Raw genomic sequence first — 14,204 nt, 5'->3', positions numbered from 1 at the left:
TTCGTTTCTACATTGTATTTCCGCTGCGCTAACCTAAATTGTAGGAAGAAACAATAATTTGAGGTCGGCTATTCACACCCCCCCCCCCTCTCTAGCCGTTATCCAAAGGTCCTAACAGATTGCACCAACACCTATAAACAGCTTGTCTCCATTGACTTCTTCAAAATTGTGGAGCAGTTCCTTGTTGCAACACACATGTTTACTAGTTCCAGTATTGATCCACCATTGTCGTAGATTTAAATCCACCAGGTTCAACTCAGAGACCATAATGCAGAGGTCATCCATTTCTGGTCCCTCGTTCAGGTGAAATGTCCCTCGTTCATGTTGGCCTCTTGCTTCTTCTTCATCTTTCTGCACTCCGAAGATTTGTGACCCACTCGGTCATAGTTGAAGCACTTCCCAGAGAACTTCTTCTTGCTGATGCTTCCTTTGGGTCCCATCTCGGGAGACTTGGGGTTCTTCCATTTCGAGTTTTGACCGTGCTCGACCAAATTGGCTTTCATAATAGCCTAAGAGAATAACTTTCTTTCTGAACTTTGTTGTCTTCTTTGATATGAAGGTTAATAATAAGTTCCTCCACATTCATCTCCTTCCGCTTATGCTTCAAGTAGTTCTTGAAGTCCTTCCAGTCAGGGGGGAGGGGGGCAGTTTTTTAATGATAGCAGCCACCAGTAAGGTTTCACTCCGAACCATCCCTTCTGAGTGGATCTCGTGTAAGATCACCTGAAGCTCTTGGACTTAGCTAATCACCATCTTGGAGTCAACCATCTTGTAGTTCAAGAATCGACCCACGATGAACTTCTTGGCCCCTGCATCCTCCGTCTTGTACTTCTTATCCAAGGATTCCCAGAGCTCCTTAGTCGTTCTCTTCATGCTATACACAGCGTACAACGAGTCGGCAAGATAGTTGAGGATGTAGTTTCGGCAAAGAAACTCAGAATGAGTGCATGCCTCCACTATACTAATGGTCTGCACACAGCATCCTTAGCACGCGTGGGAGGGTTCTCGATCAAGAACCGAGCTAGATTGAGTGTGGTCAAGTAGAAGAGCATCTTCTACTACCACCTCTTGAAGTTCAATCCACCTTCGGCTGTGCTTTGAGGCTTTCTCAGGTCGTCTATTTCCGATGATACAATAGTGAACTGTGATTCCCACCAAACATTGATGGTCACGATGAACTGAGAGTTACTCAACTACTATCATGGGTACTTCACCAAGCAAGAGATGCACAACAGAGGAGAAGGGGAACGTAGGTAAAGAGTTTTAACTTTTTTGAGCATATAACCTTTTACCTGTGATCGCAGCCTCCTTATATAAGAGCTCAGACCAATAGGGATCATTCTTCACTAGCTGTGAAATGTCAATGATTTACTTGGCTACATTAATATTTCTTTAATGCATCCATTACACAAGCAGCAAAAAGGTTTACATGGCAAAATGTTCGTTGTTCCACTTGGGCAAATTTGCCCCAACCAACATTCGGCGTACGCAGGTTATGCTCACATACGAGTCAATTTGGTTTAGTGCAATCCGGTACCCGACTGCTGACGGGCACTCCGCCGAGCAAGAGATGCATGATAGAGGAGAAGGGGAATGTAGGTGAAGAATTTCAACTTTTTTGAACGTGTAACCTTTTGTCTGTGGTCATAACCTCCTTATATAAGAGCTCAGGTCAACGGGGATCATTCTTCGCCAGTTGTGAAACGCCAACGTTTTACTTGGTTACATTAATATTTCTTTAATACATCCATTACATAAGTAGCAAAAAGATTTACGTGGCAAAATGTTGGTTGTTCCACTTGGGTAAATTTTGCCCCGACTGACATTCGGCACACGCAGGTCATGTTTGCACACGAGTCAACTTGATTTAGTGCAATCCAAACCCTGAATTTATACCCCCCTTGCACACTCACGCGTGAGAGAGAGACTCTTCTTATGCATTTGTTCATATCATCAAAACATGTGAATCAATATAAACCAACTAAAATGTCTTAAAACTCTCAATATGAAACTAAAATCTCATTTATAATGAAATTTTTTCCTTCTTCTGTCTCTTCTCTATTCACATATATCCAATACAATAGAGTATAAGGATGACAATCCATTAAAATGTATTTAGTAAAAGATACATTATATATAGAGATGAATAACTCACAATGTATTTAATAAAACAAATGCATCGTATATATAAGGATGAATAATCTACAATTCATCCAAAATAAATTACATCATGAATATATATAAATATACAGAACGTAACGGATAACTCACAAAGATAAAGATGTACTGTACTATCCATAATACATCTAATACTAAAAATATCATGCAATTCACTCGAAGATTTCATAAAAGAACAAGATGATCCACCTACAATCTACCCAGTAAAAAAAATTATCTCATTAATTTAGTTTAAATAAATTATGCTACTTTTCCAGAGGACATAAAATTGAAATTACAACAGAACTATTGCATTTATTATCTAATTAATTTAGTTTAAATAATTACTGAGCATAACATCTACTTTAATAAATTAAATCATGACCAAAATAAATATAGCGAAACAATTAAAAAAATATTTTACAAAACATGAATCAAATTAAATGTTGAGTATAACTCTAGAATATCAAACCAAAGCATACTAGAAAACTTAGCTTTTGTCCAAACATCAAGGAATAATAGAGATGACAAGAAACTTAATCCAATTTCTTCTAATCACGACTTTAATGCAAAGACCAATCAATTAATCCCTAAATCATCAATACTCATTTCTAACATCAAATTCAATCATAGCACAAAGTTAGTCCTCAAACAAAACTCACAAAAGAGTCATACTCTGATCCCTTAGAATCTTTTTAAAGACTGTTACTGTCAAATAGGACTATAAGCGAGTCGAGCGGAGTCGAGCTGAGTTTTGGGATATTCAAGTTTGTTTAATAAGGAAACTGAGCCAAGCCGAGTGAGCTTAAAATGAACTAAGTCTTTGAAATGATTGTTCAAATTTGCTTGATTTATTTTTTATGACCTTGAGTTTATTTGAAGTTTGGCTTGAGTTTGCTTCATTTAGATATTATTAAGCTCTCAATTCAAGTTTGGTTTGAGCTTGGTTTGTTTAGATGATATCGAGCTCTCAATTCAAGCTTATTTGATTATTTTAAACTTTTAGTTGTTTGATTGGTTATTGAGCTTGATAATTCAAACTTATTTATTTATTATATTTTATTTTATTTTATTATTTATTTAACATATTAATAAAAATTTTATTAATGAATATGATTCGTGAACATTGTTCATGAACGTTAACGAGCTGAATACATATGTGTTCAAACTTGTTTATTAGTTTAACGAGCTATTTAAAATTGTTTGTTTAATTGATCATGTGTATATTGAATGAACATAAACAAACTTTTACCAAGCTAAATACCAAGCTTATTTACGAACGCTTGATTTATTTACAACCCTACTGCTAAAAATCTTCAACCAAGCACTATCCTCAAGCAATGCAAGGTTCATAACCTGGTAATTTGATAATGGTTTCCATTCTTATACTTAGTAGTGGCTTTTGACAACCAATAGCGGATAAAACCTAGTCTTTCCCCAACCATTCTAGTGTACAGGAGAGCCTCATTATGGACCAGAATTTAATCTTCACAGCTCTCCTAAGATCCAGGTACAGATTCATAGCCTTAATAGTAACCTTGAAGGTTATGAAATAGACCAAATCATTATATCTTTTGTAAACTGGATCACCTCTTTTTTAGAACTCTGACCCTCTGCTATAAGCAGTAGCAGCATAGATTTTAATTGGTATTTTACAATTTAGAACATAAAATTTTTAAAATTTACAATTAGGCCCTTAAAATAGTAAGCTATTATACAACCTCTGCGAGTTTGATCCCATCGGTATCATATCTAAAACTTCATTTGGTGTTTGCCACACAATTACTATTCAATTGGTATTGATATGGAACAGGGAGGATGCCATGCTTGCCTGTACGAAGGATTCAAGACGAGGCTTGGTCAGGTCCACATTCTCATCGTCCAAGGACCACCAACTCCGCGAGTTTGATCTTGACGACATCGGTTCATCTGTATGAAGGATTCCGTGCTCATCGCACAAGTTTAGTTCGACTGGTTTCGACATGGAACAGGGAGGATGCCACCATCTAGCAGAGCTGACTCCACTGGATTCGTGTCGTTCAATTCTAACTTCTGGAATTTGAATTGGATTGGATTCCCAGGAGCTGGGGGCGTATGAACTCTGTAAAGGTGCAAAAGAAAAACCATATAAAGCAAGAAACTTTCCTGCGTACCACAAGTATTGATGAAAACTATTAAAAAGTCACTGAACACAAAGTCAAAAACAAAAAAACAAAAATGATCCATTTCCACTCCTCTCTTTTATGGATTGTCGAGTTTGGCTCACTGAACACAAAAGATTAGGAATAAAACAGGAATATAGATAATATAACTGTTCTTAAGTTTGATTCATAGGAATGATACAAGGAATATATAAGAAATGATTTACTCGATGCATCTACATTGCACAATAGGCTTGACCGACCCATTGGTTTATGTATAGCTGCTCAACGTGATCATACAACTATTTCAAAACATCAGGAACTGAATTTTTTATTCAAAAATGAGGAGCCTTGTCAGTTACTAGGAAGTAAGCATGAATATCATTTTTCAAGTATGCTCACAAAATGCACAAATGCATTTATTCATGTGTTGTCTCTAAATGTAAACTTGTGAAATGTATATCCAGTGACCAAGGCAGAATATTCTCTAAATGGGTGAAAATAATTGTAGTTAAAGGATAATGGATCATTGCATGACTCATAGAAAAATTCCTTTGTAAAATATAATGCAAACAGAGTTTGTTGTGATTCAACTGACGGGTGTCCATTTGACACTACCCATATGTTTATCCATAAATGAACTAATGAAGTAAGAATTTTTTTTAAACAGTTTTAGATTTGCATGTGTTTATTTTGATAGATTCTCTTCTTTAGGAGAAATCACTTTTAAAGAAAGGCTTGGATTTAGGATTGTAGGGAAGTTTTAGTAGAGCTTTAATTTAATTTGGTTCATCTCCTAGTTTCTAGTTTGTAGTTTGATCGAGTCTTCTGTGTATATAATTAGTTATTTTCTTAGATATTTTTAGTTTTTTTTTCTATTTCGTATGGTTTGAGTCTTCAGAAGGGATCCAAGTCCTCTCATATTAATCATATCTTGCATAATAATATCCCCTCTTCATGAGACAGTTTATCTCCTGTGTTGCACCAAATAATGGCAGATCTCTAAGTAAACTAATTTTTGCTTTTGTGTTGCATCAGTTTAAGTAGGTGAATTACTAAATGTTTAAAACTAAGAGAATATATATTAACAAGGGCAATACTTGTAAACGATACCACATAGTGAAGTAGCTGAATTTTGCAAAAGGAAATTTGTTGCTTCACGGAGAAAAGAAGGAATTATTTACCCACTGAAGACTTGTTGGCATATTTCTCTTTCTAGACTTTCCAGGAGCAATAGTTAAAAGGATCTGAACAACTTCACTCATTGTTGGTCTTGAATCTGGATCCCATTGCAGGCATTCTCTTGCTAAATGAGCCATTATTTGTATCTCTTCTTCAGGGAACTTTCCTCGTAGGGCCGGGTCCAGTAATTCAGAAACAATTAGTTTGCTGTCACGGAGACGACTTGCTGCCTGAAATTATATGAAACATTTTAATGGTTTGGCATATTCTAGATCCTACCAGAATCAAATAAGAAAAAGAAAAATACAAAGAACAACATAAAAGATCATTGATAACTTACTTTTATTTTCAATAACACAACTTAGTCCTTTAAATTTCACGAAGTTGTTTCTCCAAAATGCTTGACTAAAATAATGCAATGCATTTACTGAGCCACAAGGACAATAACTGAAAAAATTGAACTGTAAACCTACTTGCTTTTTGTGTCATATTGTTGATGAAAAGTGAAAGCTTAGACCTTTTAATCTTGCAAAGTCCTTTTCACGAAATGTATACCCACAAGGACAATTACTAGCAATGTTTACCCACTTGGCTATTATTGACAAGCTTGTTTAAAGCTAAATATGCTTGAATTTTTAAGAAATAGAAAGCAGATTGATGCTTGAGAAACTTACCCATATCACAAGGCTATCTTCTCCTTTATTTGTTGATTTAAAAATGGGTCTGCAACCAGTGATCAGCTCAAGAATAACCACTCCAAAGCTAAATACATCTGACATCTGTGATGCTTTTCCAACGATTGCATATTCCGGTGCAAAATACCCAAATGTCCCCAACATTCGTGCTGGAGAATTGGCACAACTACTAAGATCGTCCGTGACTAGTTGTTTAGCCATGCCGAGATCAGTTATCTACAAGAAGAGTGAAAAATATCTATTCAAACATCAAAGAAAAGTGAAAGTTGTATAATTAATAAAAAAAATATAGCAAGCGTGAGAAATTCTAACTATTGATAATGGCAATGTAAATTGAATTTTCTCACAGTACCACAAAAAAATTCAATAAATTGATTTTTCCCATCATAATCTAAAATTTTGGGGCATTCTAATTTAAAATTAAAATTTTGACATGTTACTAGATTAGCTGAGAGATTGAAATTTAATAGAATTTTTGTGTTTGTTGTACATGTTTCTTAGAACCTCATAGTTGGTGCACATTTAAAAATGCTATAGCAATACAAGTTTATAGACGAAGCTTTTAAGTTGCTTCAACTATAAATTCTGTTGTCTCAAGAATATTGGAAAGTTCTAAGTATAGAACAGCTATGAAAAATGTATTCAAGAGAAAAATAAATTAGGCAAAACAGATTACTTTGTCTCTTGTTCATGCTATTATTACTTTTATATATCCATCAACTAGTTAAACTTACTGTTTAAGTACCAAATGACACTTCATCATTGATGGATCCACTTGGGTAATTATTTTGCATAAATGACAGTCACTGCCTATAAAGCAGCAAAATAAGTACTTTATGCATATAAGTTGTGTAGTCCTGTTTGGATTTGACTTAATGGATCTTTTCCATTGAGATCTGTCTAGCAATGCTGATATCTTCACTAGAGAGGAAATATGACTGGGGAAATAAAAGCTAACTGTGTTTGATAGTGCAAGGAAAGTTGCTTACCTTAGCCTTATAATTCTCATCCAAAAGAATGTTGGTGGATTTAATGTCTCTATGCAGAATCCTGGGAGCAGCTGCTTCATGAAGATATTCCAGACCCTTTGCAGCACCTAGTGCAATTTGCACACGTGTTTCCCAGTCCATTGTTTCTTTCCATTGCTTTGAATCTAAACAATCTCTCAAGTTCCCTTTGGACATATACTCAAATACCAAGAGCCTCTCTAATTGCCTTCCTTGGTTCTCTATGCAGTATCCAAGCAAAAGTACAACATGACAATGGTTGTACCTCGATATCAGTTCAATCTGTACCAAGAAGGTTTCAAGATAAAAAAAAATGAGAGCCTGACAGTATATTTACAACACAGAAAATATGGATATCAATGTAAACGAATTAATGAACAATTTAAAATTACAGACTCTGTTTAGTTGATTATTTTTCACATCTCTAATTAAATCAGGTACAATTTGAGAAAAAGGAACTGTGTATAAACAGTCTTACGCCAAAAAACATGCACATTAGAATTAATTACTAATAATTTTCACTTTCACCCAAAGCTATCATAACTGTTTACTGCTAACAATAAATCAGTAGGCTACTTTTCAAGATAAAAAGTACTTGACAACAAAACCAGATGTTAAATTTAGAGTGAAGTAACTTGAAAATTTTTAGTGCTTATAGACCATCAATAATATGATTAGACCGCTCACCAAAGGCCCACAACTGAACAAGTACTGGGAAACATACAACAGGTATTCAAACAATAGTACAATACCTCATGCAAAAACTCAGGATCAATTTCTGACCCTCCTACTGGTCTTAATTTTTTAATAGCAACCGTTCTTCCATCTTTTAAATCGCCACGATAGACATTGCTGCTCCCCCCAATCCCTATGAGATTATCCTTTGAGAATCCGTTACTTGCTTGCTCCAGTTCAACATAGGAAAATTGGATAACTGCGCTGGATAATGTTCCCTTTCCACTTACAAACATGAAAGGTAGCTTTTGTATGATTTCTGCATCATAGAGAAAATTTTCCCATCAGTGAAAAGCCAGCAGTTAGATGCAAGAGCAAAAACATGCAGAAATTGAAATGAAAAGAGCATTTGAAAGTAAATTTTTCTTGCAAAAGAGGAGCATTCTTATTAATTTAATCAGCAACATGATTAGCATAACTTTCTTTCCCCCCCCCCCCCCCCCCCCCCCAATTAAATCTTATCTATGGTTATATATCAACATTTAGATCCCCTAATCATCTTTGATTATATTAACTAGAATTTTCTTGGTCTCCTTTGTGACTATCTTACTATAGTTGTAACTGTATAGTAAAAACACAAGGATATTATTGGCAGGGGCGAAACAAATTTGTTCATACAAAAAATAATGTATCATATTATATAACAAGTCTTTAATATCATAATGATAATATTTCAACAAAATATAAATAAATAATTCAAAAAATAAAAACAAATTAAAAGAGTATAAAGAGAATAACCATACAAGGCACCAGAAATACAATAAATCAAGTTCATAGATACTATGTTTTACTCTGCGAGACTTCTCATCAAACTCATCTATTATGGATTCAACATCTGGGCTAGTTAGAAAATATTTGGGCTTCTAAAATTTGGATTAAATTTGAAGTCTTAGGCATAGAAAAGAGGACATATTGGGCTAGTTAGAAAATTTATAATGGACTTTGGTATTTGGACTAGATAATGTACCCCTATAAGGAGGAGGCTAGCCTGGGCTAAAGCCCCCTCTTATGTTTTGCCACTGATCACTGGGAATGTGTCATTGACTAGTTGTTTTTACCAATTTAGTAGGGGTTTTATCTAGGGTTGATGAATAACTTTTCACTATAAGCATGCGGAAAAATTAGGTTGTTGACAAGTGATTAGCAAAGCTTGACCTCTACCAATTCACTAATTGCAAGAAGTTAAAGAGAATCCATAACCAATCAAACTGGATGAATCTACCTCTGGTCTTCCAATTGGAATTAAGTGAAGTTTGTACTTTACCTGATACAGGTTTGAGGAATAAGCAGGTTTTGGTTTGAGAAGTTTGATGACTTATCAAGTTTGTTGTACTGTTATAACTCGTATCCTTTGATGATGAAATTTGTGATTGTTGAATGGGAAGTCTATCCTTGCAATAGAAACAGTATGAAGACAAAGCGAGCAGCGTAACAGTTGCAAGTACAACACAGAAAAGCACGATGACCACAAGAACTTTCTTAGGGAGGTGTTTCTTTGAGACTGCAGGTGTTCCTGCATGCTCTGCATAAGACATAGAAGAAGAAGTACAATTACAGAAGCCAAAGTTAATAATGATCCTAATTCCTAATACAAAATAGTACCAACTATTCGATATAGGCTATCTCTTCCCATATATTATCCATTGAGTAAATTTCAGTTTGAATAATTTTTGAGCTACACCAGACAGACAACTTTAATTCAACAGCAGAGGAAGTTACCTAAGGTGCAATTGCAGGAAGAGAAACTAGTGTTGTGAAGAATGTTCCCAGAGATTTGAGGGCCTAGTGTTGCACAAGAGCAATTCCATGTCATTCTATCTGTAACTCCTGTTAGTGTCACAACAGAATAATCAAGATGACACTCTTTCGCAGGGAAAGCCATGCATAGAACTATTGAGGTATTTAAATCAATAATGTTTTCGTATATCTGTTGCTTGTCTTGTTTATATTGAAAAAGGTGTAGAAATAAACACGCTCTTCCTTGATAGAGGATATAATAGGGCATCAACAAAACAACGAAGAAAACTATCTTAACTAACAATACGAGTACCTATTTCTGCAATACCATTATATATATCCTTCAAATCTTGCAGAAATAATCCAATCTTAGGTGCGGTTATATAGTCTTGTCAAAATCATGGTCAACCATAATAGATTTTCTATTTAACATGATTAGTTAGTCAGTGGGTATTTAAATATGGATATAGTGCAATGAACCATGATAAATGGCATGCTCCTACTATAAATTTATTCATCAGTAGACATACTGATTGATTGAAACATTTGAATGGGAAACAGTCCCCGATTCTGGAGAAAATCCCCATGAATCTAAAACACAGTTGATGCTGTATATGTTTTGACTTTATGTATGAAACATGAATTGGTTCTTGCCATAAATACAAGACAAATCAGGCTTGAGAAATGAATTAGCGAGAGAAGTGAATAGAAGGTTGCATATGACATAGACACCAAATGTTGAACTTATATCTATGCAATCTTGGAGCCTTTCTCTTCTTTGGGAATTTCTCGGCAGTGACAATTCAAAACCTATTTATAATTTACTCAACAATGTGAATAAAATCTACCATTTTCTAGTTTTTAATAGGAAAGTCTAGCGTAGATTATGCATACCATAAATGCAACCGCATGAGGAATTAAGTGAAGGAGCATTTTCAAGAGGACTAGCATTACAAATGCACATCCACTTTAGACTGTCCGATTGTGTCAAAGGACTGTCTGTAAACAAAGCACCAAATTTAGTGGCATATATGAATCATCCCAAACTCTTGTGCTTGAAAACAAATTTAGACTAACCACAAGCGGTGAGCTTGAACAAGAGAATCCCACAAAGACAAGCCAAGGCAACTCTCCAATGTAATTCCATCGACTTAATCCCAACACTTTGTTTGGTGAGAGATCAATCCCTAGACTTCAATCAAGTGTCTGTGAACAGATACAACAATCATTTAGCACACTCAGTGAAACATAAACTTGTAACAGTAATCACCGACTTCCTTGGTCCTTATTTCTTTCATTTTGTAGCTTGATAACAGAAAAGGTGGTCTAAATTAGAGATGAACCATTTAATAAATCAGACTTGCCTCAGAAAATAGAAGGTATAAAGAAAAACAAACCCCGACAATTGTAGCAGTAAACCGCTCTTTTGCTTAAGCTACTAAATAACCACTGCAAGAAAAAAGATGCAACCTCGAACCATCAGTCCAAATTTTCATTTTTTTTTTTCACCCAAATACAGAAAAATAAAAGAACGGAAAGGAGAACACTAGATTCGATCTGAACCAACAACAGATAGCAAGCAATTACCGAGATTTCCTCCGCCGAACGGGAGCTTGAGGCAAGGCATTTCGGCGGAGTGGTCGATGGCTGCCGCAGTCGAAGAGAAAGGCAGGCAGCTGTTAGCTTTCTGAAATCGCCGTAAGCTTCAATCGACTAGCCAAGGATAGAATGTGTAGGAAATACAGCCTCGATCAGCACTCGTCACCGGAAAAAGCCATAAGAGTCTCCCCGCCTACCTGACAGCGACGGATCAACCTTCCCCGGATTAAAAAAATCATTAGGGATCGAGAGTATTATTGATTACTGATTCGGAACCATTTTCGACGGGAGCAATCGAGAAAAGAAACAAAAAGGGGAAATGGAAACAGAACTGTAAAACCGTCCGCTTCCGATTTTTCAAACTTCAAACTCTACAACGGTTCCGTTCACTCTCGCACGTGTAAAGGCCGTGCTTCTGGAAATACAAAATTTTATTGGGGAAAAATAAAAAGGGTCTTCCTTGTTGTTGAGAACATAATTAAAAGAGCAGATCTTTGATCATTTTTTTTTTTATGGTATAAGAGATATACCATTCATATCTCTAATTGGATTATGGTATTCAATCATAATTGATTGTGATCCTTTTTTGAGTTTATCGTCCCCATCAAATTATAATTTGGTTTGAAACAGACGAGAAATGATTTTTTATTAGTTATCGCATGGTAAGAATGTGTCAGAACCAACACTACACTTTTATGTTAGTCAAAATGTTAAGAAAAATATATTTATTAATGTCATCAGTTTAAAATATTTATAAAAAAATTTTCGTTCATGATATTTATAAAATATAAATAATTTATTTCTAATCAATATTAATAAACATTATACTATAACAATTATGAGATTACAATTGTTAATTATAATAGCTATGGATTCTGGTAGCAAAATATAAACGTTATAATATAGATAGTTTATTTCTGATCAATATTAATAAATATTATATTATAATAGCTAGAAGATTATAATTATTATCATTGTTAATTATAATAACTATGGAATCAAAGGTAGTTGCTATATTGTAACAGTTACAATCTTATAGCTATTAAATAATTATAACAGTTACAAAACATAAATGTTATGATATAAATAATTTTTTTTTGATAAATATTAATAAATATTATATTATAATAACTACAAGATCATAATTATTATAATTGTTTATTATAGTAGTTATAAAATCATAAATAATTATTATATTATAGCAATTATAATCTCATAATTATAATTTCATAATTATTATAATAATTATAGTTACTATAATTACGTAGCAAAGATGATTTTGTAGATATTACAATGTGCAATGTGCAAGGGGATGGGGTGACGTGGGGTGATCTTTTTTATTTTATATTTTTTTATTTTTATCAAAAAGAGGGACGTCCTTTGAGATTCAAATAAAAATGAGTGCCTTTTTGAATTTTTTTTGCTTAATTTTAAAAAAAATATATTGATTTTTTAGCTAATTTTAAGAAAAGATTGGAAAACAAAAAAGGAATATATGAAAAATAAATAAACATTTTAATTTTAGCTAATTATATAGCTGTTTGACAAATTTTAGCTAATTTTTCATGTGATATTGATTTTGAAAATGATTGATGGAGTTTATTTTTTTTCATGGGATGGTACCAACTAAAAAATAATAATAATAATTAGTAATACAAAATTAGAGTAAAATTATTATACATAATTATTATTATATTAAAATATTTTTTATTTTAAATTTAATCAAAATCATATTAACATTGCTGCAATAATTTTAGCATAGCTGTTATAACAATTATTTTTAATAATAATAAAAATAAAAAAAGACAAGTTGTTGATTTTTTTTAACTCCAAGATTATTCATATAAGAAATCAAAAACATTTATATGAATTATATATTATGTTTTTAATGCTTAATTAAAATTCAATTAAGTGCAAAAATGAAATTGATATATAAATATTACACCATAAATAGTTATAACAAAATCAACTCACATTAAAATTATTTTGATTAAAACACTAAGCTAAAATGCTAAAATAAGTAATGATGATAATAATTGCATTTTGTGGCTATTTAAAAAATGATTAATCAGGTTGGGTAACGTTGAATCTAGGGTGATCGGTCCGGCTCCACGGATGTTTCCTACCGATCACCAGGGTAAATCGGGAAGCACTCGTAGTGGACAACCCAGTATCCTTTAGTTACATGCCTCATTTGAAGGAAAAATCATTTTTATGGCTATTTAGAACTTTCAATGTGATCTATAAAAAAAATCCATAATATGTTTTAACACTCTAACTATTATAAACCAACTAAACTTTGAGTAAATTTTAATCAATGTCAAAATAAAAATGATATATAAAGTTTGTGGGTTGGATAATAAATGAACAAAATAAATGCATGAAGACAATTGCCCTTATCTTATTATTTGGTTGATCATTACATATGTATCACTTTTTCTATGCCACTTTAATGTGGCCAAATAGTGTATATATATATATAACATATAAGAGGAGTGCATTCAACGCTAAGTAACATCTATGGAAATGCCAATTCTCCTTCAAACAAATAGTAATAAAATATTTTTTAAAAATTATAATTATTATTAGAATAAATTATCAAATGACAACCTTTATTTTCAATTTTCACAAAATTTTGAATGTTCATTACCCTTGCAATATGCATTTTAATCTCAAACTCTTCCTAAATTACAATCCAAAATGAGACAACATAACAACTCAAAAACTAATTTGTTTGATATGTTAATTTTTAAACTAATTTATTGACCCTAAAATTCATTATATCTTAAAACATCACCGAGAATTAAAAAAAAAGAGAGTAAATAAATTAATTTTAAATGTAAAAGATGTAAACAATGCTCAATGAGCTTATTTTGTAAATCAACTTTTTAATTTATTTTAGAAATTTTGTTTTGATTTTAAGATTAATTTGGTTATTTGAATTGAATTTG

General features: G+C 33.1%; 1 protein-coding gene across 4 annotated transcripts; it reads right to left on the bottom strand.

Annotated features, from left to right (window-relative positions):
• Nucleotides 1-3,793: 3,793 nt before the first annotated feature.
• LOC122023960 (receptor-like serine/threonine-protein kinase NCRK) lies at nt 3,794-11,503 on the bottom strand. 4 transcript variants are annotated; one of them, XM_042582424.1, is made up of 11 exons: nt 11,242-11,503; nt 11,019-11,103; nt 10,732-10,860; nt 10,549-10,653; nt 9,637-9,744; nt 9,182-9,439; nt 7,935-8,176; nt 7,165-7,464; nt 6,155-6,391; nt 5,483-5,710; nt 3,794-4,258 (listed from the first exon to the last, which is right to left on the bottom strand). In XM_042582424.1, the coding sequence occupies exons 3-11, from the start codon at nt 10,799-10,801 to the stop codon at nt 3,947-3,949; spliced, it is 1,860 nt and encodes a 619-aa protein (XP_042438358.1). In that variant the 5' UTR covers nt 10,802-10,860; nt 11,019-11,103; nt 11,242-11,503; the 3' UTR covers nt 3,794-3,946. The 4 variants fall into 4 exon arrangements, with proteins under 4 accessions (XP_042438358.1, XP_042438350.1, XP_042438368.1 ...); XM_042582416.1 differs by having other exon boundaries at nt 11,052-11,103; XM_042582434.1 differs by lacking the exon at nt 9,182-9,439 and having other exon boundaries at nt 11,052-11,103; nt 11,242-11,494.
• Between the last annotated feature and the right edge of the window lie 2,701 nt (nt 11,504-14,204).

The sequence above is a fragment of the Zingiber officinale genome, chromosome 1A (assembly GCF_018446385.1).
Source record: "Zingiber officinale cultivar Zhangliang chromosome 1A, Zo_v1.1, whole genome shotgun sequence".
In the NCBI taxonomy this organism is placed as follows: Eukaryota; Viridiplantae; Streptophyta; class Magnoliopsida; order Zingiberales; family Zingiberaceae; genus Zingiber; species Zingiber officinale.
Note: the sequence above shows the minus strand (reverse complement) of the source record. Positions and strands in the feature narration are given on the sequence as shown.